Source organism: Cryptomeria japonica, chromosome 9, assembly GCF_030272615.1.
Source record: "Cryptomeria japonica chromosome 9, Sugi_1.0, whole genome shotgun sequence".
NCBI lineage: Eukaryota > Viridiplantae > Streptophyta > Pinopsida > Cupressales > Cupressaceae > Cryptomeria > Cryptomeria japonica.
Window position 1 is genome coordinate 56,027,306 of NC_081413.1, and position 27,582 is coordinate 56,054,887.

General features: G+C 39.3%; 1 protein-coding gene across 3 annotated transcripts in view; it reads left to right on the plus strand.

Moving 5' to 3' along the window:
• LOC131040504 (protein arginine N-methyltransferase 7) overlaps window positions 1-27,582 on the plus strand; it is a 218,114-nt gene that overhangs the window by 43,176 nt on the left and 147,356 nt on the right. For 2 of the 3 annotated variants that reach the window (XM_057973447.2, XM_057973449.2), the window contains exons 4-6: window positions 10,433-10,597; window positions 10,696-10,814; window positions 10,914-11,017. In XM_057973447.2, the coding sequence (XP_057829430.2) occupies window positions 10,433-10,597; window positions 10,696-10,814; window positions 10,914-11,017 (388 nt within the window). The remainder of the gene's footprint in view (window positions 1-10,432; window positions 10,598-10,695; window positions 10,815-10,913; window positions 11,018-27,582) is intronic. The other variant, XM_057973448.2, reaches the window with a different exon arrangement.

Here is a 27,582-nt window from a genome sequence, read left to right on the forward strand (position 1 = left end):
TGTGACTTCGAACTTTAATCTTTGTTGTGATGGACAAACAATGCTATTCTTTCGTTCCCCTTTCGTTCCACTTGAATTCTACAAGGCGTTTAGACATTGAAAGGATCATCGCCCTTGTCCCTTGGAGAGGGACAGGAGCGATCCATGTGTCTTGGCTCAAATTACTTCGTTCTTGATCTTTGACGTTGCCTATCCTTGCCTTGTCATGATTTTGATGGAACATGAAAGATTTTAATAGAAATCGCTTTGGTCCTTGTCCAAAGGACAGGAGCGATATAAGTTCCTTAGCTCAATTGATAGCCTTTTGACGTCAAAAACCTTTGTATATCATCTTCAAAAGACATCTTAGACCTTGTATGACCCCGCAAAACCTTGACTTAACGTGATTTTTGAGAGATTTGACCAACATGATAAACATCGCTCTGGTCCCTTGGAGAGGGACAGGAGCGAATTTCAAAATTTTGAGCTTGTTCTTGCGTTCTTCAACTTACAATTACCTTCAACGCGTGTAATGACGTCCTTTCGATCCTTGGGGTAGCTTGATATTTGCTTGTCTCTTGAAATCTATGCCTTAATGGAAATATCGCTCTGGTCCCTTCCCATGGGACAGGAGCGATCTGGGGTCTTAGAGCGCAAATCCTTCCAACGTGACGACCTTGATGCTTGTGTTTGATTAAAAATGTCTTAAGACGTTCCTGCCACCTTGTTCCTTGTCTTGGATCGGTCTTAAACTTGAGGGAAAGGCAACATACTCACTGTATCGCCCTGGTCCCTTGGAGAGGGACAGGAGCGAACTTGCTCTTGTGGTCTTCATTTCACTTTGCTAGCTTCCAAATTTATATTCAACGGGTTCGTAATGCGTCCTTCCATTCATTCATGCCTTGGGATCGATTGAAACTTGGCAAGAAAATCATTTATAACAAAAATCGCTCTGGTCCCTTCCTGAGGGACAGGAGCGAACTAGGCATTTTGGGACCCTTGTTGACATTTGGTAATCTTCAATTTATCTTCAATGAGTTTATTTCACCTCCTTCCTTGCCTTCAAACATAAAACTTGCTTGCTCTTTGCCCAGATCGTACCTTATGAAGAATTTCGCTCTGGTCCTTCAGTGAGGGACAGGAGCGAAATTGACCCTCTAGGCAAAAACTACATCATTTCATTGTTTTTGATCAAGTCTGGATGCTCTATCATGCTCATTTCGTCCTTCACCATGCCTTTGATGTCTCGATTCGTCCAAACAAGGTCAAGAATGGCTCAACTAAGCATTTTCGCTCTGGTCCCTTGGCGAGGGACAGGAGCGCTTCGCCTTGGTCCTCCTGGGAGGGACAGGAGCGAAATTCGCTCTGGATCCTCAGTGAAGGACGGGAGCGAAATTTGACTTTTCGAACTCTCTATCAGGATAATTTTAATGGAATATAACATTTAAGTATAAGTTCTTATACTTTAAGTTATATTCCATATATACTTTCAGGATGTTTGAGAGTGGTTTCAGACCTCCAGGAGTTATATTGCAAAATCTAGTTTTTGGAGGTTTTTTCAGTTTCTAGACTTAGTCAAATTTCAGGATCAGGACATTCCAGACTTAGCCAAATTTCAGGATCAGGACCTCACTCAAGCCGGACTTGCTTATCCATGTGATCCCCGGGCGATACTCAAAATGCAAAGGCTAGCTAACAAAACCCTAAAAAAACCTAAAGAACAAACCCTAAAAAGCAAAAAACATGGGTCCCCATTTGCAATGGGGCGATGTATGAAAACGTCACAACAGGGGCCAAAATGAAGAAGGGATTCACAGGTGGAAAAATCCATGAATCCATGGACAGGGTGAAAATGCGCCCAAGGCTGGACTGGGGCGCCAAAATGAAGAAGGCATTCACAGGTGGAAAAGTCCATGAATCCATGGACAGGGTGAAAATGCACCCAAGGCTGGACTGGGGCGCCAAAATGAAGAAGGCATTCACAGGTGGAAAAATCCATGAATCCATGGACAGGGTGAAAATGTGCCAAAGGCTGGACTGGGGCACCAAAATGAAGAAGGCATTCACAAGAGGAAAAATCCATGAATCCATGGACAGGGTGAAAATGCACCCAAGGCTGGACTGGGGCGCCAAAATGAAGAAGGCATTCACAGGTGGAAAAATCCATGAATCCATGGACATGGTGAAAATGCACCCAAGACTGGACTGGGGCGCCAAAATGGAAAAGGCATTCACAGGAGGAAAAATCCATGAGTCCATGGATAGAGCCAAAATGCACCCAAGTCTGGACTGGGGTGCCAAAATGGAAAAGGCATTCACAGGAGGAAAATCCATGAATCTTTGGCATGGTGAAAGTTTCACCCAAGGTAAAAAATTGAAATTTTGCCTAAGGCATGGAATCCAAGGAGTCAAGGAGGAATAAAAGGCAGAATTCCCCTCGGGCGAATTTTCGAATATGCTATTTTTTAGACACCAAATCTCGACCAAGTGTGGAAATTTTCATAGATTCGGAATCGGGATGAAATTCCCCATCCAATGAACCTGACTCCTAAATTTTAGGAAGATCCCTAAAAATTAGGGATGTGGAAAAGAGGCATGAAAATTCCTTCGAAAGCAGGAGATGACAAGTTAGAATGAAATCAAGCAAATCCTGAGAAAATCCTTCGATCTCCCTCCAAAATTGGAAAGAATGAAATCAACGAGTTGGCAGGAGGAATCTTCCAAGTATGACGCATGACTTGGAGCATTTAAGGAAAATTCTAAATTTGAACTCATACGCATGGGAAACTGCCTTAGCATGGCATAGTAATCGAGGAAAGTATGACGCGTCATGAATGCAATTACTAATTAATGCCTCTTGAGAATTCTATATAAGTTTGGAAAAGCATTTCATTTCTCACGTGCAAAATTTTGGAAAGAAGAAGTGGAGAAGTGAAGAATATTCATACTTAGTCTCTATTTTCATCATTTTGAAGTGCTTCCAAGATGGCGGAACCAAGCAAGGCAGCTACTATCTCCAGGTAGGCATTGATGAAAGCGGAGATGAGGGGTTTTCTTCCTCATTCTCGGTTGAATTCAAGATGGGATGAAATCAGCGATACTAACCTTGGCACGTTCAACTTGGCTGCATTCAAGATTCGAATGTTCGGAACAACAAGACACAATCCATCCCCGACAGCTGTCAGAATTGTGAGAAGTGGAATAGTTGCAGCAGCTGGTTTTCCTCCCACTATTCAATGCCCAGAACTGGTCTTGGAATGTGCAACACATAACAATCTGGAGCGGAAAACAATCTCAATGCCAGATGGCAAGTTACTGGCGACATCGACTCTAGAGTCAATTGGTGAAGCTTTCGTAATCCCTTCACATTATTCCATGACATATAGGACCAGCAGCGGAGCTCAGGCAGTATATGAAGCAGGCCCTGCCAGGTGTGCTGATTTGATCAATAAGCAGTGGTTGTTGAAGCCTAGAATGCATGCTTCCAAGATGCCCAAAACTCTCACAATCTTCAAATTCAAGCAGGAGTATGTGGACCTGATAAAGATGCTGAGCAGAGCAATGGGATGCCCACATTCGGTAAACTTTGAGGCCTGGATGTTCTTCTACATAGGCGAGATGATGAATTCAAATACGCTGATCGACTGGGCTAGATTGATCAGCCACTACTTGCATGAACAATTGAAGAACCTGAAAGAGAAAAGGTCTCAGTCCTTTTTCATGAGCTCCTACCTGTTCTATATGCTTGCACGAAGGGGAGGATTCGATGGGCTGCCAGCAAGAGGAATCATGGGCTGCGGACCAGCTCAGTTAAAAGTACATGAGTGTTATCCTCAGCTACATCTCTCCAATGTTAGCTCTTACAGGTTGGTGAATGACACCTTCACCATGTACCTGACACGACTTATGCAGAACAAGTTGCACGTGAGGTTGTCACCACAAGCAGGTGCCTTGGTCTAGAGGTATGGCGCTGCGTTCTTGCAATTCCCCAAATTCACCTACATTAGGACGCAAGGGTTCTTCTTCCAGTCTTCCAAATTGCCCAGATATCCGTCAGACAAGCTTGTACTGCTCGAGCTCATGAGGCAGTTAACTGCCTATGATCAGCTGCAGAAGAAGAAGAAGCAATCTATTGAATTTCCAATTGTCTTGGGGGATTTCATGGAGATATGCCTAGGTTTGGAGGCCACTGAAAGTGCAGCAGGGGAATTGGCATTCTATCGCCTACCATTTTACACATCCAGGGCCCAATATGATCCTTACAGCCAGATTAGGAAGGTTGCTGGTGTTAAATTCACACACAGATTTCACTTGGAGGTTTACTGGGCAAGTGCTGAGGATGACCTTGAGGTCCGGAGAAGAATGCATTCCAGACTGCCTCTCGACACCATCAGAATAAGTGAAATTCATCAAGTGCCGGATCAGGTGAAGGAAGATTCAGATTTGACGCAACCCGAATTCGAGAAAGTAAAGGATCAACCTGTCCAGTTGCCAGATTGGCCAGAGCCTGAGGTAGATGATTTGAACATCTTAGCTAGACCATTGCTAAAATTCACGAAGCACTGGATTGACAGGAAAACAAGAAAGTTGGTGGAAGACAATGTCCATCTGACATACCAGCTAATGGGAAATCTGGATTCCCACAGTGAGGCAACTGAAAGCTCTTCATAGGTTCAGGTAGGAAGGGAAGCTCAGATGGACAAAGGAAAAAATGCCCCAAAGAGGCCAAAGGCAACAAAGATGAAGGATATCCAGCAGGAAATCCCACACGAGGTTCAACAGGAAGCCTAGCAAGAGGAACCTCCACAACAGAGAGCAAGGACAGGAAGGGAGCATTCACCAGTTAGCTCCTCGAGCGTACGGGAAGTGGAGATGTTTCCACATCCCACAGGCCCACTTCCAGGGAACGTTCCAGCGCCTGATATACTCAGCATCAATGCTTCACAAAGCCATCATCAACCAAGAAGTCAGAGGCAAGAAAGTCCCCCTCACCAGGAAGAAGTTCACTAGGATAGCTTCGTGGAAACTATCCTTGGTGAAATGGAGGAGGAATCTCAGGAACAGGAGCATGCAGACGATCATAGCCATTCCATTCCCGCACCAAATTGGTTGATAGGCAGATTGGGGAATGAAGCAGGAGGAACCAATCCTGCTCAGGAGTTAGAAGAATTATTGAAGAGGATGGATCGGCCACTGGAAAGAAAGGCCCCCCGAAAGTTTTCCAAGGTGGTCAGGGAAGAATTTGGATCCTGGACCTTGTACATTGCTGAGCCTACACTGGATAAGGATAGGAGTGAGATTAGACAAGAGGATTACGTCATCAGACAAGTTGATCTTGGCCATGCTTCCACCGGTCAAGTTGTGGGAGATTTTGAAGATTCCTCCTTAGCCATGAAGGAGAAGTTGCTGAAGTCAAAGGCAAAATGTAAGTGGTTGAGGGAGGAAAATAGATTCCTATGCGAATATGTCAGGAGTTTCAAAAGACCCCTCAGAGAAGCAGGTTCTTCATCCCCTCCTCCTCCCTTCCTTCCCAAAGAAGTAGTTGATGATGCAAAACTTATTAGAGCAATGGCACAAAATTCTTGGGAATGGGCAGAGGATGTCTATGCTGAGGCAGGAAAATTCGTTGAGGATCTAGCTCAGCTTCATTCGAAGTTCGTGGCCCTCCTAAGCAGATTAGAGACAGTAGAAGGACTATGGGAGGATGTAGATGTTTACCAAGACTTAACCATTTCCCGACTCAGGGCATTGACGAAGACTCCAAGGCAAACTCTGGTGGACGGGAAAGTGATCCAAGAGAATGAAGCTTATGATTTCCCCCGGTGGTTCTACGCTATCTGTTCGGGATGTACCACAAGCTTTTCTCGATACATTCGACGCCCCGCAGCAGCCCCCAAGCTTTATCAAAATGGTGCAAAATTCTCCTTATGATCCACAAGAGCAGAATCCTGCGACGACTCAACCAGCCCTGCAAAATACCCCTGTAACAAGGGAAGAAGAAATAATTCAGAAGGTTAGTGAACTTGTAAAGCCAACCTTTACAAAGATCATCCAAGCACTAGCTACAGGACAAGATTCACAGCAAGAGGCGAGGAACCAAGAGATTATCAACGATGGTGAACAGAGAAGGAAGCCCACAATTTGTTACACTGGAAGGCATGAGCTTGCTCCTTTCCTGGTCTCTGTCAGGATTTTTGGCAAACTCTTACACAATTGCCTGATAGACTCTGGTGCTTCAAGCAACGTAATGCCATTGGCAGTGTGTCAGAAACTGGGGATAATGCCTTTACATACAAACAAGAAGGTCACACAGCTGGACAAGACTGAAGTACCCGTTGTTGGGGAGCTCAACAACATCCACATGCAATTGGCCGCTGACCCTATGGTGCAGAGTTGTATTGACATTTCAGTGGTGGACATCCCGGACGGATATGGCATGTTGCTAAGTAGAGATTGGTCGAGGAAGTTAAATGGATATATCTCTACCAACTTTTCCCACATGTGGCTCCCATGGAAGGGCGTTCCCAACTAGATCAGAATTGATAGCACGCCCAAATTGCGCACAATCACTGAATATGGAGAAGGCAATGAGATCCCGTTTCTGGAGACCGACTTGGGTACTTACAGGCCCAAGGTTGAGGAGATTTTGATGCTGCATGGCTCAATAGAGATAGAAAGGAGGGAAGAAATGCCTGATTCCACAGAGATTCTTATCGAAGATGATCTTGAAGAACAGCTAGGTGGAGGTAAGGATATGTTTGATAGTTTTAGAGAGTTCGTCATGAGAAGTGTAGAGCAGGAAACCTAGTTGGGCAAAGGCATTGGCACTTGTGATCTATTGCTACCCAATTGGTGCAGAATCCATAACACCTTCCATTCGGAACTTACCTGCGAAATGTGTAAACTTGCTATTGAGCAAGTAGTAAAAGTGGTCCCCTCAAACCCAACAATAGCAAACATGGTAGAGGCCACTAATCTTGGAGCCCCTTCTAGGGTAGTTCTAAATCACAAGGATTCTCAAAAGGGAGAAAAGGAGAAAGAAGCCATCCGACCACCCCAAATCCAAAATGCTAATCAAATGTGGACCTTAAGGTTTGATGGATCCAAATCCAAGAATGGGAGTGGCACTGGAATTGAATTAATTAGTCCAACTGGAGAAGCTTACCTGGCAGCATACAGGCTACAATTCCCTTGCACTAACAATGTAGCCGAATACGAATCATTGGTCCATGGATTGCTCCTTGCAATCCAGAAGGGTGCAAAGACCTTGCACGTGCTGGGAGATTCCCAAATTATGGTGCGGCAAGTAAGGAAATTTTCCAGAAGCGAAGAAGAAATTGCCTTGATGGAGTTTAACATTGAAAACGTGCCAAGTGTCTCCATCAGAGAATTGGAAGCTGTCGTCGGCAGATTCATTGCATACGCCATAAATGAACGAGATAATGGTTGTCCATTTTTGGACGAAAGTCTTTTGACTGAATAGTGATGGCGTACTTATTGCTGAAGGAATATTAACTAAGCGTGGACCAGTCAATGCCTGCCACCGCCGGATAGGGAATCTTCTTGCATGTCGCCTTCTCATTATGGTTTTATGACAGATTCTTCGTGCATGTCGCCGTCACTTGGAGAATGATGGGCATTTATGATGGTGTCGGTTATATTCTTCTACATAGTCAACATCATGAGGCATTTAATGTACTAAGTGGGTGCTATTTTAGTCTCTTTGGATTAATTGTGCATGGGCATAATGGGTTATTAATTGCAGATTCCCACCTTGTTGCACCTTGAGTGGGGAATCTTTAGGGCAAACCCTAATTAGGGTTTTGCATGTAATCATGGCTTGAGGCCTATATAAGGGGGTGACCCCCTCATTTGTAAGGGAGGAGAGACTATCGTCAGAGATTGTTGCTAAGAGTTTTTGAAGCAAACACTTAATACAATGTTCAATTGTTGGTGTGTTCTTGTGTTGTTTCGGAGCTCGCATGGTCTCATTCTCATCATAGATTAGATTTGTTTTCGTGCTGTTAGACGAACTGGATCTGATAGGATCGCTTGTTGCAAAATTCGTGCTCATACTTTTGGTGTGCAGCTGATTGTTGCATATCGTGTAAAGTTAGCCCGAGCCTCCGTTATATGTGTACGTTTAACTTTGATTATCAGGAGAGATTGTTCGACGTGATGGTTTCTCTTGATGATTTGAAAATCTTTAACACACCCTCTGAAGATTGCACTGCCTTCGTGTAGTTGTGCGTTGCTGGCAGAGCGAAGCGTGGTTGGATTTTGCGAAAGATATCCCGTCTCCTTGTTCATAGGATTAGATTACTTTTAGTCTAGTTTTTCTCTACCCTATTCCTATTTACTTTCCGCATAATTTCAAAATCCAAAACATCCAAAACTAGAGCTTTTATTGCAAATCATCTGTATATAAAAAATCCTTGAGTTTGCATAAGTTTCTTCAACATACGTAAGGCCCCTTGGGTTATCAACAAACCCATCAAACAACTGAGTCACATCCACGCACTGAAGGAACCTTGGGAATTAGCCATTTGAACTTTAAGTAATCCTAGCATACGGGCTAATCTTGATCAAGAGAGGATAAGGTGACCGTTGGTGACTTTATTCTGTGTTTGACGCGGTCATAAAAAACACGTCAACAAGACGTCTAGGCGTCTCCCCATCCCTGCACGGCTCTCGAGAGATGGGGAGATGCCCAGACGTCTCCACGTCTCCTTGGGAGACACGGAGACGTCTCGGCGGCACTTGGGCGGCGGTGGCGGGACGTCGCTTCCTTGTCCCCTTGTCCCCGAGACGTTTCTTATGGGGGGAAGCGGCCAAAAAGGGCGGGGACGCGTCCCCGTGGAACACTGTTTGAAAGTCAATCTCAAAAAATTAACATGGATAAAGAGAAAAGAAAAATATAATTAAAATTGAAGTTATAAACTTTAGGAATAAAGATCTGATTGAATAGTAATAAATAGCCAAAAAAGCAATAAAACAACTACAATTAACAAGGGTAAAGAGTAAGAAGAAAAATATAATTAAAATTTAAGTTATAAACTTTACGAATAAGGATATGATTGAACAGTAATAAATAGCCAGAAAAGCAATAAAACAATAAGCTTATATTAATTTTTTCAAGAATCTAAATGGAGAGCTTTGGGAGATGTTGTATTTAATGAAGACTATATATTCAACTAGGATATCACCTTTTGAAAGATGGTACAAGTGAATGGTTGAATATTTTAATATAACTTTGGGATCAAATTGAATATTTTCTTCGGATAAGTGGTCTCATAAAGGGAAACTTATACATGAAATTTAATGTTTAAGAAAAACTCGAAAGAATAAAATGATGATATATTGAATTTCAAATCTCAAAATTTCAACAAGAAAAAATGCAAAGATTTTATGGTTTTGCAATAAGAATCAGACCTTTCTTGTTGAATTGAAGAGTCTATAGGAAGAAAGAAAGGTATTATTATAGAAAAAAATTCAAATAAGCCAACAAACTAACTTTTATTAGATTAATTGAATTAATGTGGATAACAAATTAGATTAATTGAATTAAATTATTAATGTAAATAACAAATTAGTTTAAATGACTGCAATTGATCAGAAATGAATAATTCTCTCAATGACTATCAATCTTTAATGCACGTTATGGTTGCAGTTGGCTTTCAAACTTTGGATTATATTTTCAAGACATTTTGAAAAATGTGAAGAACTAACCTCCTGGTTAGTTTGATGGAAAACTATTACCCACCAACATCCTATTGTTCATATTGGTCTATTGACAAGGACCCATCCACAAGCATAGATTCCCTTTGCCATTCCTTTATCAAACCCATGTTCTATTATTCACTGACATTCTATCATCTATATTGGTCTATTGACAAGGACCCATCCACAAGCATAGATTCCCTTTGCTATTCCTCTATCAAACCCATCTTCTATTATTCACTGACATTCTATCATCTATATTGGTCTATTGACAATGATTCAAACTGTCATAGATTCCCTTTGCCATTCTTTCATCAACCCACATCTTCTCTTTCAATTTCTTTTTGTTTAAAGTTTGAGACTTACTATTCCCCATGGCCTCATTCCAAAATTTCATCATGTTGAAGTCTATTGATTTTGGCAACTTATGAATAGGGAGATTTTACTCTCCTAAAAGCTTAAATGTGCTTCACTGAGAAGAAGTTAACTTGTATGACTTGAAATATTCATTTACATTAGATTGTTAATTATTTAAACTTAAAGAAACTGAAGGCATATGAAATTAGGGTGGCTGGTAAATTTCTAACTGCCAGACAAACCCTCTTTCCTATAGGCTATATGGTATAGCTGTTTCAAACTCAATAGCTGTGTTTCCAGTTGGAGCATATGGTATTCAAAATTGTTTATGTTGTCAAGTATTTGATTTCAAGGTTCTGTTTTGTATTTTTTTCAGCTGGTCCAGAGTACATTTTTGTCCAAGATGCAGGACCTGCATGGCAATGAGATTCTTGCTTCAGATGGTTTATTCCTTTCACCTGTTGGATCCAAGGTGTCTTTATCTTTAAAACCTTCTCAACATGCAATGCATTGCGACCCTGTTTCTGCACATTTACAGATGGTAGGATTAAGTGGTTTGTTTTTGAGGCTCTTTAACAAAGCAACTTTTAGTTCTTTGTAAATTTTCCCTATCTTTGACATGTTTGCTTTCCTTGTCAGCTATCAAAGCCCTTCAAAGTTTTTGACTTGGACTTTTGGAGAAGACCAGATGATCATCAGAATATAGAAACTATAGTTAAAATAACTGCAGAAGGCAAACTCCAAGCAATCATTTCATGGTATATCTCTTCTTTGAAATTTTATCAATTTTCAATTCATTTTGTTACAGCCTTCTTATGTTCAATCATATAGATCTCTTTGCAATTTATATCTTATAGGTGGGTGCTTCAACTTGATAAAGAGGGAACCATCTTCTATTCTACAGCTCCCAAATGGATCAAATCTTCATACAATAATTTAGGAGGACTTGGAAATTTTTTTGGTAAGTTTGTTCTCTTATTTAGTTTTTATAATTTACTAGTTTATTTTGATTCTGTTCATCTATTGCATTATATCAATTTGCTGCTACATAGTTTCTTTTGAACAAATTTAGATAAAGTCTATATTACTTTTTTGTTGCTATCAATACACAAATTGGACATATGTCTGGATGGTTCACAATTACTATAAATAATTTGTAAAAGACCCCAATTTGCATCCTTCCTCGCACAATGGTTGTAAACAACTACATGATTATATAGCTGCAAGGCTCAAAACCTTATAGTCTTTCAGTTCTCCTTCAGGCAATTTGTGGATGCTTACATGCAGTACCTGAGAGTCCAAAGCAACAATATGGGGGAATAAATAGCCCTTGAAGGTGGGATCAAAACAGAAAATAGGAAATTAGGAGTGATTATATTAATACTAAGTTGCTGGTTCGGGTTCGAGAACCTGGTTCGCCTGTTTGGCAAAATTTTGGAAAGGGGTTTGGGTTCGTTAGTACAAAAACACTCTCTCTCTCTCTATATATATATGCAACCTAGAAGCATGAATTAAGATTAGAATGTCACATAGCATCATATGAACAGCAAAACCACCATAAACTTGTTAGATCTTGTCTATGACTTACAACTGAAGAAGTGTTGAATGTATACAAATCATATCAGACTACTGATGATCATGAAAGTGGCGTGGGAATAAGAAGCTAATTGCAATTTAGCTTATAGGAGAAGATTGGGACTCTAAATCTGTGTGGAAATCAGCTGTTCTATTAAAATTATTGTGTATCTCTCAGATTGTAAGGTCTGATACAAGTTCACGGATTTCTGTATTCAGTGAGTCCAACTGCTTAAGTGTGTAACTGTTAAGTGTAAATCATAAGTGAGCTCAGGAAACTGAATATTTCTGTTGCTGTTCATAAGCCAAGGATTGTAAATCAGAATGAGCTAATGCATGGGTATTCTGCTATTGTGATTGTGCACTGCTCCAGTACATTGTATAAGGTTAACAAGTAAAGAGGTCAGAACTCAATTGTTTGCTTCTCTGTTTTATCTTGCTTCAGGCATACACAAAATTTGAATAAATCTATCAATTGTCTGTTGCTGTTCTTAATAAGATTAATGATCTAGTCTGATAGAATCAGTTATCTAGTATGGTAGATGAGCAATTTAGTTGTTAATAAATAAATTAATGGACTATGGAGTATCACAGAATTGTTTCATGTTAAGATAGAATTGTCTCCTAATCAATCTAGTTTAAGTCTTAAGTATATTGGAATGGATTAATTATGGTTAAAACAAGTTTAAACCTAGTAGGGGACATTACAAAGTCTTAAACCTGTATGATAACTTGCAAAACAATCACACAAATCTGCAAGTCTGAAACACATATCTCTATAAACAAGAAACCCTCGTTACTATAAATTTTATAAAATTTTGCAATAAAAATAGTAAATTTGGGCACCCAGGCATCCAAGTTTGCCCTAGGTTCGCCTCAGGTTCTCCCCAAACTTACCCAAGGCGAACGGGACCAAGATCCGAACCCGAAATGAACTGGACCAGTACTAGGCCCTGAACCCGGCGAACCCTGCAACTTAGTATTAATATATTCCCATAAAAGGGGAGTCTGCTCTGATTGTCAATCGGTTACTAAAATACATTTAGTCTTCCAAATATAATACATTTAAAAACAGTCTTCCAAATATAACTGGAAAATGCACCTGCCAACATTTTGAAAACTTTTTGTGATGTCGAATTCCAACACTAAGACTTAGCTGCCAACCAAGTTGTGGATTGCCTTGCCAACAAAGCAATCAAAATTTTCTAGAAACTTGGTAAACTCTATAGACTTTATCACCTACCTCGATTTCCAAATCTTACCCAAAAGGTTATTGTGGAGGAGGGATCAACTGAAGCAAACAATTCTAGTCATTAGTAATTATTTGATTAGCATTAACACTGTGCAGTGGACAATTTCACAAAACAGCGCAAGCATTCCATGTCTTTCCACACCCAACTTTCACATGGATCTCCCATGGCAGTTTGATTGAGCTTTGATATGCTGGTTCGGGTGTCAGAAATCTTAGAAATAGTAATGCAGAATGGGAGTGGGATATTTGGTCTCCTCACAGTGACATGAACTTGGGAAGGGTCAATTGTGAGATGTCTCATTTACAAAGGTTGCTGATATGGTAGAACAAACAAAGGTTGATTAGCTGGCTCCCGATGTGGTACTCTCTTTTCTTTGTGGTGGGTGATGGGTTGTGTTTTTGTCATATGTGACATGAATATCACTATGTGTATGACTTGGAAGGGCCTTTCTCCTCTTAGTAGCCAGAAATACATTATTCACTTTAGGGTTTGTAAATAAAAACTTACCATTTTCTCTGTTTTTACATGGATGCACATCTCCAATGAATTTAATTTATGAAGACATAAATGCGGTGATCACATATACAGCTTTAATGTTCAAGGAGATCAAGAATTTGTAATTTTAATGTCTCTAAGATCATAAGTGATCTTACTGCTATATTTGGATCTCTTCATTGCGAGTTAGACCATTCTCAAAGGAACAAGAGACGTCATCCAATTTGAATGAACGCACCAACAAACCCATTATGACCAAGTAATGGATACCTGGCCTTGTGGAGGGAATGAGGAGGATGGAATAGGATTCTCGTGATACAAGTCAGATGCAATCCTGCAGTTACTATCATAAATGCTAGTTATCACCTGTTCTTGTCACACATAATTCTGTAATGCAAAGAATGTCTTGACACCATAAATCTTCTCCAAAGATTGCTAGGTAATCAACTAGGATTGTCTTATGTAATGATTGTAACATATTTAGGAGAACTTTTAGATTTGTCGGCTTCTATTGGAAACATGTTGGTTACAGATTTTGTCTTCCCAAAATAACTCTTAAAAATGACTCACAAATGCCCAAGATGAAAGACAAACCAAACTAACAGTTGGAGAGAGATCTCTATTAAACATATGATCTTCCTCTGAATTTTAGAGTTACAGCTCCCTCTTATGATATATTTTTGGGTTTTGAGGTGTGCTTTTAACCGGAAAGCAGTAAAGGCAAAACTAACAAAAACTAACATCTGAGCATAGCTATACTGCAGATGTGAACAATAGATCTATAAACAAAGGGGTACACAGACAAATGACACAGAGTTCATTTTCAGAATACCCACAACAAGTAAGTGAAGGAATGAATTAATGTTTTCCTTTCAGATTTACGAACAACTAGAATTCAAAGCTTCTGAGATTGAGCACACACATAAGTAAATGAAACAAGGAAGACCTCAAAGAATAACTGATAACACACAAAGGTAGATATGCAATCAAATTATCTCATATGAACACAAAGTCTCAATATAAGATTCCTCCTTTCTTTGATTAAAGCCAAAATTGTTCAAAGCCTATTTTTTCCCTGTACAATATCCATGACTGAAAAACAGAAAATCATCCATTCCCCCTTACAATCATAAGATCAGAAGTTTTTCACCCCCCCCTCTGTTTTATTTGAAAATTTTACAATAAATAATCATAAGGTGACCTTTCCGTTGCCATAACTGATTCTTGGAAACTTTTACAAGAAAAGAAAGAGAACACTTTCCTTCTACTATCTTTTCGTTTCCAGCATTTACAATGTTTAATTCATTGATGATGAATTAAAACATTATAAAATAACTTTAAATGGCTCTCAACAATGATCTTTCTCCTCATTAAAATGCGAAACCCAAGCTTTGGTTTGTCTTTTTGAAGAATTATAATCTCTTTTCCACCACGGGCTCAGACTTCACATAAGTTAGACCTCTTGGGCATCACATGTGTGATATCCATGGTTCCAAAACTTCGCTGTATCTGCTTGCACTTCATGCATATTTATATAAACATATTTTTGGGGATGCCGTTAACATGCCTTATCTCTGCTGTTACATCCGGTTTGCACATAGTGTAATGTCCCTACTAGTTAGAGATCATTAACCTACAAAATAGATTGTTAGAATACAACAAACATATATATATATATATATATATATATATATATATATATATATATATATATATAGAAGTAATCTAAATTGCAATCTAACTGTAAAATACTTACTTAACATAATCACAACTTTTATCTAATAAAAAGGATACGATTGCCATACGAAAGTATGTCCTTAGGCGGCCGTGAAATTCGCCTTCTTGGAACCCATCTTGGTTCCAAGCCCTCCAGGAAGTCGAAGGTGAATTCGACTCCTGTCTTGAATGTAATTTCTTACATCCAAGCCCTCTAGGAAATCGAAGGTTAATTCGACTCCTGTCTTGAATGTAATTTCTTACATCCAAGCCCTCAGGAAATCGAAGGTTAATTCGATTCCTGTCTTACACCCAAGCCATCCAAGGAAGACCCTATGTCAATTCCTTGCCTTGGATGATGCATCCCATCATCCAAGTCCTCAGAGGGGACCGGCTAGATCCGTCTCTTCTTGGATGAACTTAGTCAACCAAGCCATATATATGCATATAGATATTCAGTATATACTGCCCTCCAGGGATTATCATAATCCCTCCATTAGGCTAAGGGAATTTCTTCCCTATAACCTTCATCATATAATCACATTAATATTACATTTTATAATTCATTACTGTTTTCCATTCCATAATTTACGCCTTCATTTACATATTCTTTAATCTTTCTAATGATCCTAAATATACATACATATTCTACATAGATTCCTATCTTTATTTCTACATTCATATAAGTAATCATTAGAGATATATGTATTCATAAAAATGCATATGTGTGTGTGTGGCACACACGTCCACACACATATATACCTTAAGACTTCTTAACCCCTCTTACCTGTACGCAGATTGTAGCCTGCGGTTGGAGTTCGCATTGTAGATGTCGCCTGTAGATTGGGAGGCATACCATAAAGAACACAAATGTTACTTCTTGTAACTTGATAACAATTCTGATCTGATCTTATCATTGGTGATGTCACTAGATGCTTTTGATTCCTTCCCTTTATATCTCTCAATTTGAGGGAGAGGTCACACCTCTTCATCAGGTATGCCATTTGGCAAGAGACATACCCTTTCACCATTAGCACCCTTCAAAAGAGTGCAACTCTTTATTATTTCTACCATTTGAAAGGGACACAACCTTTCATAATCAGATCTGCACTTATTATTTAAATCAAATCTGCACTTCTCATCACCAAATTATCCCCCCTCTCAAATGAGGTTTTCTTCTCCCTTTTATATATCATTGTTGAGGGAGTCACAACTTTTCCTTTCATGTCTTTTGACTTTTCATTAACTTAATTAATTTTTTATTAATCATATTTAATTATATCATTTTATATTTTAATTTTATTATTATCATTTATTATTAAATTATATTTCAAAGTGGGGATATTATTATCATTTATTATTAAATTATATTTCAAAGTGGGCATATTACACATAGCTGCGACAGATACTATATTTATCATGTATTTTTAATGAGTTCGGGAATCGATTGAGCAGCTGCGCTGAGCTCTGATGCTTGAATATGCTGACTTTCAACACCCCCGACCATTCTGCACTGATTTCTTTTCATTGTCGGGGAGTCGGAAGGTCGCATAAAAATGAAAACTTTCACCAATGCACGTTCAAGAGTTTGAAAAGGGCCTGACCCCCCGACATATGTACCGGACTTTAAAATGCCCAAAGCTGTTACACATAGCATTAATCGGGTCCATGAATAGATTCAAAAACAAGTTGGAGGTTTGAATGGCTCGTAAATTGTGTGCATCACCTGACTTCAATCGTCTCAATTTGGAGGGAGAATTGAGGCGTATGTCGGGAAGTTTGTAAAAATTAGAACTCTAGAACTATATTTGGGAGTTTGAGAAAGCCCAACTATCCCGACTCCGCAGAGAGCTGCAGATTTGATGTAGAAAATCTGGCACTGGGCTAGTACTCAACTGATCCATGTATTGCTGATTGTTACTATGATCTCTTGCTGGTCTTTTGTGGGCCCGATACTACTAGGTCGGGGCTTTGGAATTAAACTGGAAGTATGTCGGCTATCCTCCGTGATTTATGAATCATTAATATTACCCGACAATACACGAAAATCTAAATTAAACAAAGTTAACCACATATTTGGATTCTCCTTGACTATATAGCTGAATGGTCTTGAGCTCGGCACTTAAGCAATTCCTGGTAATGATGATAGTCAATATGATTTTCGGAGTACCAAAGGATGTGCGTGAATTGACCAGATTATGGGACAAACAAAGGATCTAAAAATTTGGATTTGGCCCGTCCAAAATTATGGTAACAAAATGTAAGGTGTCTTCTAATCTGGGACAAAAGAGCATATAAGGGTGCTTGAAGCTATAATGAGTTTTATCTCCTTCTACAAATGTAAATACCTTTTTGCAAATAACAAGCTTTAGAAAGAGGATTTTTTTTTAACAAAATCTATCTGAGATGACTACTACTGAGAGAAACAATCAATTTGCTGGGGGCAATGGACAAGTCATCATCATTCTAGATGAGGGCCACAAGGGTGATGAGCTTGCAAACTGCCAAGTTGCTGCACAGGATTCTGATACAAGTATTGTCACTCCAAACAGCAAGGGTAGTCTTAATGCTAATTCTGCTTTTACATTGATTTCTAGGAGGCTTAGCTCTTTTGTTGAACAGTATTTAAAAGTATCTAATAATGCTGATTTAGTGTCCAAAACTGTTTACTTTCCTTCACATCTCCCCCTCTTAAGATTCATTGGACCCTTACCCAGTCTCCTTGGCACTGAACCAACTATAACTCACTTTCTTCCCCATCCTCTGAAGGTTGGTTCCCATTTCTGTAACTCCCAAACCTGTTTAAAGCCAATCTACCAAATAGTCAGGCCTCTTTAAAATTACTTTCCTGCTTGCCCTAGACAATATAAAAATAGATTACATACTTGGTGAGTTGCTGAGTACATGCCTTTTTTTTTTTTTTTTTTCTCCATGAGTTTTTGGCAAGGTTTACTTGCTGAGTTCTTTTACAGAGTTTTTAGAAAAACTCACCGAGTTTTTGGTGAGTACTCAAGACTCGCCAAAGAATTGTCTAGTTTTTCCATTTAATTTGTGGCGTCAAAAACATGTGAAAATTGAGGGAAAAAAAATGTGGGTTGGATATTGCAAAAACTTTGTTTTTTGGCTTTATAAGTATTGGTTTTTGCCTTATAAAAAAAATTATGAAAATGGTTTGTGCTGTGAATGTTTGTGTGGTTTTGAAGGTCTTCGTTTGGGCTTGGTAGCGGGGGATCTGCCCCTTGACCCCACCCTATATCGCAATAGGGAATGCACCAAGGGCGATGCTCCTCAACCTAGCTGGGGGCATTGCCCCTCAACCCTGTTGGGGGTGCTGCCCATCAACCTTGTTAGGGTTGTTTTCCCTAGATCCCCACAAAACTCGTTTGGTACATTTTGCATAAAAATTTATATTTTTTCAAATAGTTATGTTTGTTTAAAAACAATTGAGTGTTTGTTAAGGTGCATAGTAGTCTTCGAGTCATTTTTATTGACTTGCAAAGTACTTTCTGAGTTGAGTATGCGAACTATGTAAATGATACAATAAATGGCTTCATGAAGGTTATTGAGTTGCAACATAAGAAGCAACATTTGAGAACAGAACTCCAAATTGTTGCTGCAAAACCTTCAAGGTATCATTGAGAATCAACGGCTGTTGTCTCATGTCTCAACAAGTAGGAGGGTTTGGTCAGCCTTAGAAATTGCTACCAAAGTGTATCCTTAATAAAGCTGAAGCTTTCGAAAGGATTCTAAGTGTTGTTAGGATCTTGGGGCACAACACAATAGTCAATCAGCATACAACTCCAAAAACCAACTCAACTCCAAGAGCTTAACTACTAACAATCTTGTTGGGCCTGGAGATCAATGGAACTGGTATCAAAAAAGCCAAGGAGACATTGGCTCTAATTATGGCAAACATCTTTGCAATCTTGCTCGCAACAACATTTAAATGTTAAACTTCATTTCTCCCATATACTCTCAGGCTGCTTCTTGAGTTGAATATCAATTTTGTTTTTATTCTTTCCTGTTATGTGTCACTTTAAACATACTTCTTTATACTTCTTGTGTTTGTAATCTTAGTTTTTGTACCAAAACAATTTTGTATCTGTAATCCTAGTTAGTTTTTGTAGCATAACAAAGATTTAAGTATTTTTTCCCACCCTCTTTTGGGTGTCTGTAAGGTTGCCCTACAAGCTGGTGCTTGAAAAGGGTTTTTGTAATTTGAACTTTTCTTTATGCATAAAATACTATTCTTTTTCTTTACTAAAAGAAGAAACTATAGCCTCTCTTAGAGTCAAGTTTTTAGGCGGACAGCTTGGTTGTGTATTAGTGGCAATGCCTCAAGATTTTCATGTTATGTTTAGAATGATTTAAGAACCATAATAGACCAATATAAGGCTGGATTTGCTATTCGTATATCTTAACATGTGATAATTTCATTATTCTCTTATCAATTATAGTGGTCATTTTTGCCATTTGGGCCCCTCTGCCTCATCTTACTCCTTTTTCTATCACTTTTGGACAATCAAATTTCCAATTGAGAATGTGTGCCATTAGCATGTCCATTGGCTTAGAGGTTTTATTTGATACCTAAAGACTAAAAAGAATTTACGTATGCTCCCCCAAGTTTCGGGGACGGGGATAGTAAGGGACGATAGGACATGTTTCCGGTATGGGGGTACTTTTTGGCCATTTTTTAGGGATGACTATTGAAAATAGGATTTTTAAAAAAATATAGAGAACTTCCAAATATTCATATCATTGTATTGATAAAGAATTCATCATAGACATCATAGAAGCTTAATACATAACATTAGACTTGAGTTGAGATTTCACATGAGAATTGACAAATAAATTGACAATATTTAAATACTTTCATTGTCAATGTGCATACATACTATATACAAATAATAACAAAATGTTCAAAGGCTGCAAGTTTCAACTATAAAATGACAAAAACATAGAAGATATATGGCTGTCCCTAATCTAAATCAGCAGATGCAACTAGTACGTCTGTATCAAAGCTTGAGTCTGAGTCATTGCCGGTATAAAGGGCTTCCTTAGTAAATGGAACCCCAATCAATCCCTCCTTTGTCTCCCCATCATTTTGTATAGCATCTTCAGGATCAGCATCCCAACGTAAGGATGGAGTTTGACAATACTGAGGATCTTGTTGATCTTGTAGCTACAATGCTCTATGTACAACCACTAACTTCTCCAATTGTCTACAGGTAAGATTGTTCCTCTTGATTTATTGGATGATGTTATATGTGGACCAATTCCTTTGTGTAGTAGATGAATTGGCAACCTATGAAACATGACGAATGGCAAGTACCCTCAACTCTGGTGCATCCTTGCCATTACACCTCCACCATCCAATAGGGTTGGTTAGTGCTAATGTAGCTCTATCCGACCTTGCCTTTAATTTAGTGAAGGTTGGACCACGAAGATTGATAAATGTAAGCCATTGTGTGTGAAGTAAAGTAGATTCCCTCTTCCATATACATTTTTCGAAGGGCCTTCATGAGCCCTTCTTTCACCTCTTCATCATGACATGGAGGCACTCTTCTAGGTTTAGCAACATACCATTTGAGATTTAGAGCATACACTGCCTTATGAAGTGGGGTGTTCATTGTGTTCCACCATTGCCTCATGGAGGCTCTAAAATGCTCCTTGTAAAATCCCAAAGTAGGGTCTTGTTATGAATCACTAGCTTCATCTGTCCAAGCATGCTATCAAAAGTCTCACAAATTTCTCCAAGACAAGGAGAGTCAATATCAGCATATCTTATTACTCGCACAATAGGCTCAATGAAGGAGCAAACATATTTGCAAGTGCAAACAAGTTACAAGAATTAAAATCTTCTAAAATTAAGAATGGACGAAAGAAATAAATTATTTTAACATCCACGAGGCTAAAAATGGCCTATGGGACAGACTGCCTCACAAGCTAACTTCTGCATTTTAGCCCTTTTCCTATGCAACGTGTTGGTGAGCGCCCCCAAATTCTCCAGTCTCCTCACTGAATAAATTTTCCCAAGAGCTGGCTGCCAAGTTATTTAGGTAATTGTTCCTGCTGTCCTTGAAGGCATCGCACTCTAAGATGAAGTGTTTTTCTGTTTCCACTTCTCCGGAGGTGCAAAATGTACACTCTTTCCTCCCAAGCTTATTTTGGTCTTGTTGATGTGTTTTTTATGCACGTAACAATACAGAATAAATTACCAAAGTAATTTACCCTCTCTTGAACAAAATCACCTCAGATGATAAGAATGAGATCAACTAAAATGATTCCAAGGTTTCTACATGTCAGGTCTTGACGAGTGGGTAAGTTCAGTGGTTGATGTGAATTGTTGTGTTTCACTGGGGGCTTACACAAATGTTTGGATTATCATGAATGATGCGGAATAGGTGTGCTGACAACTTAAGATTTATCAATATGGCTTTGGATTTACTGCTTTTTAAAAAAGGGGGAAAAAGAATAGGGTTTAGGAAATCTATTCTAAAACTAGGAATGTAGGAAATGATGAATGGATCTAGTGGAATCAAACCAGGCAAGGTCTCACAATCAGGTATTGACACAAGCTTAGTGCAATCATCTAAGGTATACTTAATGATTTTCAGACTATTACCATCAAACGTAGACACCATCCAAGTTGATGCTCGTCAACGGACGCATAATAGTTGAAGTTATGCTTACTCAAACTCCAGTTGACCACACAAGGCGCACTTACCAGCGGCAAGAGGCTAGTGGTATGGATTAAGGATTCCACACAAATATACTCAACAAATCTTCCACTCAATCTAACATACATGAAAATAAATTCTAATCTAAATTCTAATCTAGCTTGGAGGAATTGATAACCATGAATGCAAATACAACACTTGTAGAGCAAAATCACCAACAATTGAACAATGAGTAGGATTCAAATAGCTGTAGCATATACCAAACAATTCTACAAAAACTCTCCCTTACAAATGAGAGACAAGGGGGCATATATAGAGTCTCTTACAAAATGGATGACCCAGATTGATCTAAGATCAACGGCCGAGATCATGCCAACAAAACCCTAGAATTGCCCTAATTAGGGTTACATAAAAAATGGCGCCACCAACATATGGTCCAATGAAAAGATACCTAGTCATCATATAGAGAATCTTCCTGAAGATTCCTCCCTGCATCTTTCTTTCTCCTAGCATACTCCAAGAATCTAGCCAATACTGAATCTAACTCCTCCATGGAAATGCTAGGCAAGGTATCCTGCTGTAAATCAATCACATCCAATGAATCTGAGCAAGCATTCAAAGTGTTCTCCCATTCTGGCATGAGCTTCTGCGAATTATGAACATGAATCAACAAAGAGACCAAGTCATCTATCTGACTCTTCTTCAAAGAGTCCAACTGGCAAAAATACATAAATTTTATCTTGTCTCTTAATTCGGCTAAGTGTAGACCACTAGCATCACTAACATCAACACCCAAAAATTCCTCAATCGAGGCAAGGATCTTCATCTGAATGTCCTGAATTAACCCTTCCATCTCCATACAACTCGATTGGGCGTTCTCATAAGCTGATTTCTTCAAGGCTAATGCACAATACCAGCCATGGAAATCATATATGTCTCCACTGTGCACAATGTTCTCACTGACCAAGGTGGAATAGGAACCTTCTTCAATGCCAGGAGGCGTGGAATAGTCTTGTCCTGAATAGGCCGGAATTCTTCCCAAACTCCCTCCAAATACTGGATTCTGAATGCGAGCGTTGTTGTCTTATCAAATGCATGGACAAACTGAGTAAGGAAATCATCTGCCTGCTTTCTTGTGCTCTCAATGCACTTTTCCACCTCTGAGTGTGTACCTCTCGCTACCTCGCAGTGTGAATGTATCCCATGGTCAATTGCAATAGGGGAAATAAGGGTGGGATCTCCACGCCTTGTCCCTGCAATATACTCTCTGAGTCTAATATTTTCGTCTCTGTACCTTTCATTCTCCGCAATCGCTTCGTCTAACCTTGCATTGATTGCCTGGAGGTTGTCACCAATCTCCTGGAATTCCTGCCCTGCGGATGGACGACCAAGGGCGACTGAAGTAATTTGGAAATCCATAGAAGTAGCAATGTCCGCTGTCACGCCTGCAATAGGAACAACAATCTGTGCAATCTGCATTCCTGTCTCATCTCTTGCTATGTACGACAAAATCTTTGCTCTCTTGGGCTCCTTCTTCTTAGCACTCCTAGCTAGGTAGTCATCAATATCATCAATAGGCTGTACCTCTATCATTTGTTTACTCTTCTCCATGCTTCTCCTCAGCCATTCAGGAATAGCGGCCATTTCCATACCATCATCAAGACATACTTCTCGATCAAGTCCTTTCAATGCCGAAATAACATCATCATTATCATCAGGATTACTCCTGGCCCAATCATATACTTCATTTTCCAAGCTAACTTCCAAAAGGACAGTAGGGGATTCTGGCTGATCATTATTCTCTTCAGGAGGTGCAGATGTAGCTGTGGGATGGAATTTCTGAATATTCTCTGGTAGTATCACTGTGTTGGAACACTGCTGAGTCTCCTTATTCCGTTCTGTTACTTCAATCACTTCGATTGATGAGACACTGGGAGGGGGTGAAAGAATGATAAGTGGAGTGATAGTGCTTTGTTTCTTCTTCACCTCCTCAATCTTCTTCCCTCTGGCCTTGACTTCTCCAGGCATGTTCTTCTTTCTCTTGGGAGCTTGACTCTCTTCGTCTGCATGAATCCTGACATCACTAACAGTCCTCTGATCATCCTCGGAAGTAGATTCTTCCGGCTTCATCCTTTCATAAGTGAAGGGAACACCCATGTCAACTAACTTATTCATCTGCATATCTACGCATGTGCGGGAGAAATTCAAGACCTCTCTCATCAATACATTCAGGTCAATCTCTTCTGACTCTGACCAATTTGGCAATGGGATTGCCTTCTTCATTTCATTCTCATAATGTGGGTGTGTATGATCTCTATCATCTAATACCTGATCAGGGATGAGGAAAAGTCCACACTTCCTCATGAAATCCACTGACACTCTGGACCACATTCTTCTCTTCACTGCTTGTTTGTCAATTAAGTTAGCCCAATAATCCTCTATGTCAACCTTATGAGTGAACTTCTCTCCCTTGATCCTTCCGACCACCTTGTCTGGATCGAATCTTTCTCTTTTCTTGTATGTTGCAAATTTGTAGAATGCAATCTCCTCACCTGCAGTGCTGGTGGCTATGGCGGATTGGCAAACTTCTGATGTCTTCCCAAATGAAATAGGGAATGTCATTCCTGTCCTGTGCTTCTCTCTCTGGATAACATCAAACTCTAGAAGTTGTCTCACCACTTCTAACAATATCAGTCTATCGGTCGGATACCTAGGAAGTCTGTAGGGTTCAGATTGAAACCCATGAATCCTGAGGTATGTGAAAGTGGGAAATTGTATATACCACGATCCATATTTTTCTATTAATTCTGTTGCCTCCTTGGACAATCTTCTGTGGATTCCGCCTTGCAGCATCCGTGTGATGTACATAGTGAATGCATCATTCACTCTCTTGTAGTCTTCAATTCTATGCATGCTCAGCTCGTGGTAGCATTCATAACTCTTAAATTGTCCTTGCCCATTCTCGACTTCACCTTTGCATATTAATCCTCTGTATGAAACAAATCGTGCAAGTAGGTACACCAGGTAGGAAGTCATGGCGAATGACTTGGACCGCTCTACATTCCTCAGCTGGAAATCGAGATTGTCACTAATGATCTTGGACCAATTCCCTAGTGTTCCTCTAAGACAATCCTGGATGAGGTAGAACATCCATCCATGAAATATTGCTCCCTGCGGCATTCCCATCACTCTATTGAGTAGGAATATCAAATCACTATATTCCTCCTTAAAATCTATGCACATAAGTGTCTTGGGAGCCTTGGAATGATGAGACCTAGGCTCAATCATCCACTCTTTATTAATTAAATTCTTACATACACCCATCTTCTTTGTGTATCTGTCTGCATAATCCTCCTTGGTCACATCCTTCATGTCTGTTCTGCGTGGAATTCCGAACACCTCAGCAATGGCATCCTCAGCAAGGTAGGCGATGACAACGCCCTTAGGACTCTTAATCATTCTTGTGAGCGGATCGTAACATCGTGCACACTCCAGGATCAACTCACTGCACTGTATGGACTGTGGAAACCCATCGGCATGGAAAATGCCAGTCTTCATAATATTCGCATATGCTGGGGAAGGAACCTGATCTCTGACTCCGAACATCCGACGCCGCATCTGGTCGAAGTCCAGGAAATGCATGTTTGTATCAGCGATCTCCTTCCATCTGGATGAAATCTTAAACTCTGGATAAAATCCAGTCTCCAGCGTCTTCAGCAGCTCTTTCCTTTCCTTGTATCCTAACTTTGACATCGCACTTGTACGAAGCTTGAAGTTAGACTTAGGAAAATATTCGTAATAAAATTCTTGACTCTCTAAAGATTTAGCTAATTTAGAGCATGGAGTCAGGAAAATAATCCATACGCTTGGTAAATTTTAGCAATTACGTTCAAAGTGTGACAACACTAAGGCATGAAGCCTTCCATAAAATTAATTTAATACCTCCTTACGCTTAGAAAATATGCAAGCCAAAGTGCAAAGGAGTATAACAGATTGATGATGACTAAGGAAAAGGTGTGAAAGATTGTGTTTTCACACAATGAATGTCTGAAGACACCTTCCACAGTCAACAATGGAGGTCAAAATTCTGAAGACAACCTTAAAATTCAGATATTTAAAACATGTGGTAATCTTCAAAATGTGCATAAAATCAATAAAAATCAGTTTTATTGATGAAAACAATCATTTTCTGAAATGTAAGTATGGCTGGTAAAAATTAGTTTTCCGAGGACAAGTCTGAAAATCGGATACTTCAGACTTACCAGCACCTTGCAAAGTGGTTTAAATCCTTGAAAGTGATGAAAAATTGCTAAGGAAACAACCCCAAGCCAATTCGCCAAAATTGGTTAGGTGGCTGGAAATGAAAATTTCTGAGGACAACCGCCTAACAATGGTGTTTCAGATTTGCAACAACGATAAAATGGTCTAAAAAATGCACAGAAAACTCCATAAAACACCTCCAAATGTTAAATGTTTAAGTTGGAATTGGCTGGGCAATAAAAACTTAAGTTTGAAAATTAATGGTAGCCATTAATGGAGGTCAAAATCTGAAGCAAACCTCAGATCTGAAGTGAATCAGCAGGCTGGAAATAATGACAGCCAACAAGAATGCACGAAAATCATCAAGATATGGCACCAAAACACCTCCCAAGCAAAATCGAAATTTTCCCAAGTCTAGCGCCAAAATGGAATTCTGAAAATTGATGTCAATGGCAGCCTTGATCTGCAGCAATGAAGGATGGCAGCAATCTGGAAAAAATCGCCCAAGTTGGGGTTGGATACCCCAAACACAAAAAATTTGCCTTAGCAAAAAATCGAAATTTTCAAAATTCTAAAAAATGTTGTTAATGGCAGCAATCTGCAGCAATGAAGGTCTGAACAGCAAGCTGGAAATGGTGGAGGAAAAATCATCCAAGTCTCCAATCATGAAATTGTCAACTTTCATCAAAAAATGCTAAATTTGAAAAAAATCGCCAAACTTAGCAAAATCAAAAATCTGAAACTAGTCTTTAATGGCAGCCAAGAGGAATAAATCAACATGCTAGAAAAAATGGAGGAAAATTAATCCTCAATCCCACACTTCACAAAAACGCCTTGCTAAAAATTTGCCCAATTTGGAGAAAAAATCGCTTTCATGGAGACACCTGGCAGAAATAATAATAAAATAATGTTGAAGTTCCTCTCATATACTTGCTTTCATCTTTCACTTTCACCACACAGGCAATGTGGGATAAAACACTTGTATAAATACTTGCTTGGTGAAACCCTAACTTGCTTCTAGAAGGTTCAAACATTTAATAATTATTGCAAGTTATTAAATTTGCTTTTAAATTTTAAATAATCATTGAAAAGCAATCAAAATGGGGCTTATTTATTAAAATATTACAATTTAAATCCAAAATAAAACCTCCAGGGGAAAATCGCTATCAGTTGGGATTGAAAAATCCCTTTAAAAATCATTTAAGTGTTAAAATTTACCCCATAAGGGAAATTCGACCCATGCTTGGATAAAAACCATTCTCAATTTCATCAAAATGCACATAAAAACCCTCTCAGGGGAAATTCGATGTGAGTTTGGACAAAAATCCAGACAAAAATGCACTCATTTTGCAAAAATCACCCCCTAGGGGAAATTCTATGTGTGTCTAGACAAAAATCCACACTCAAAACTCACTTTGCTTGAAAAAATACCTCCCTGGTGGAAAATCGATCCCTATCTGGATAAAAATCCAGACAAAAATCCTTACAAAAATGCTCAGCGGAAAATCGACCTCTGTTTGGATAAAAATCTGGACAAAAATCCTCAT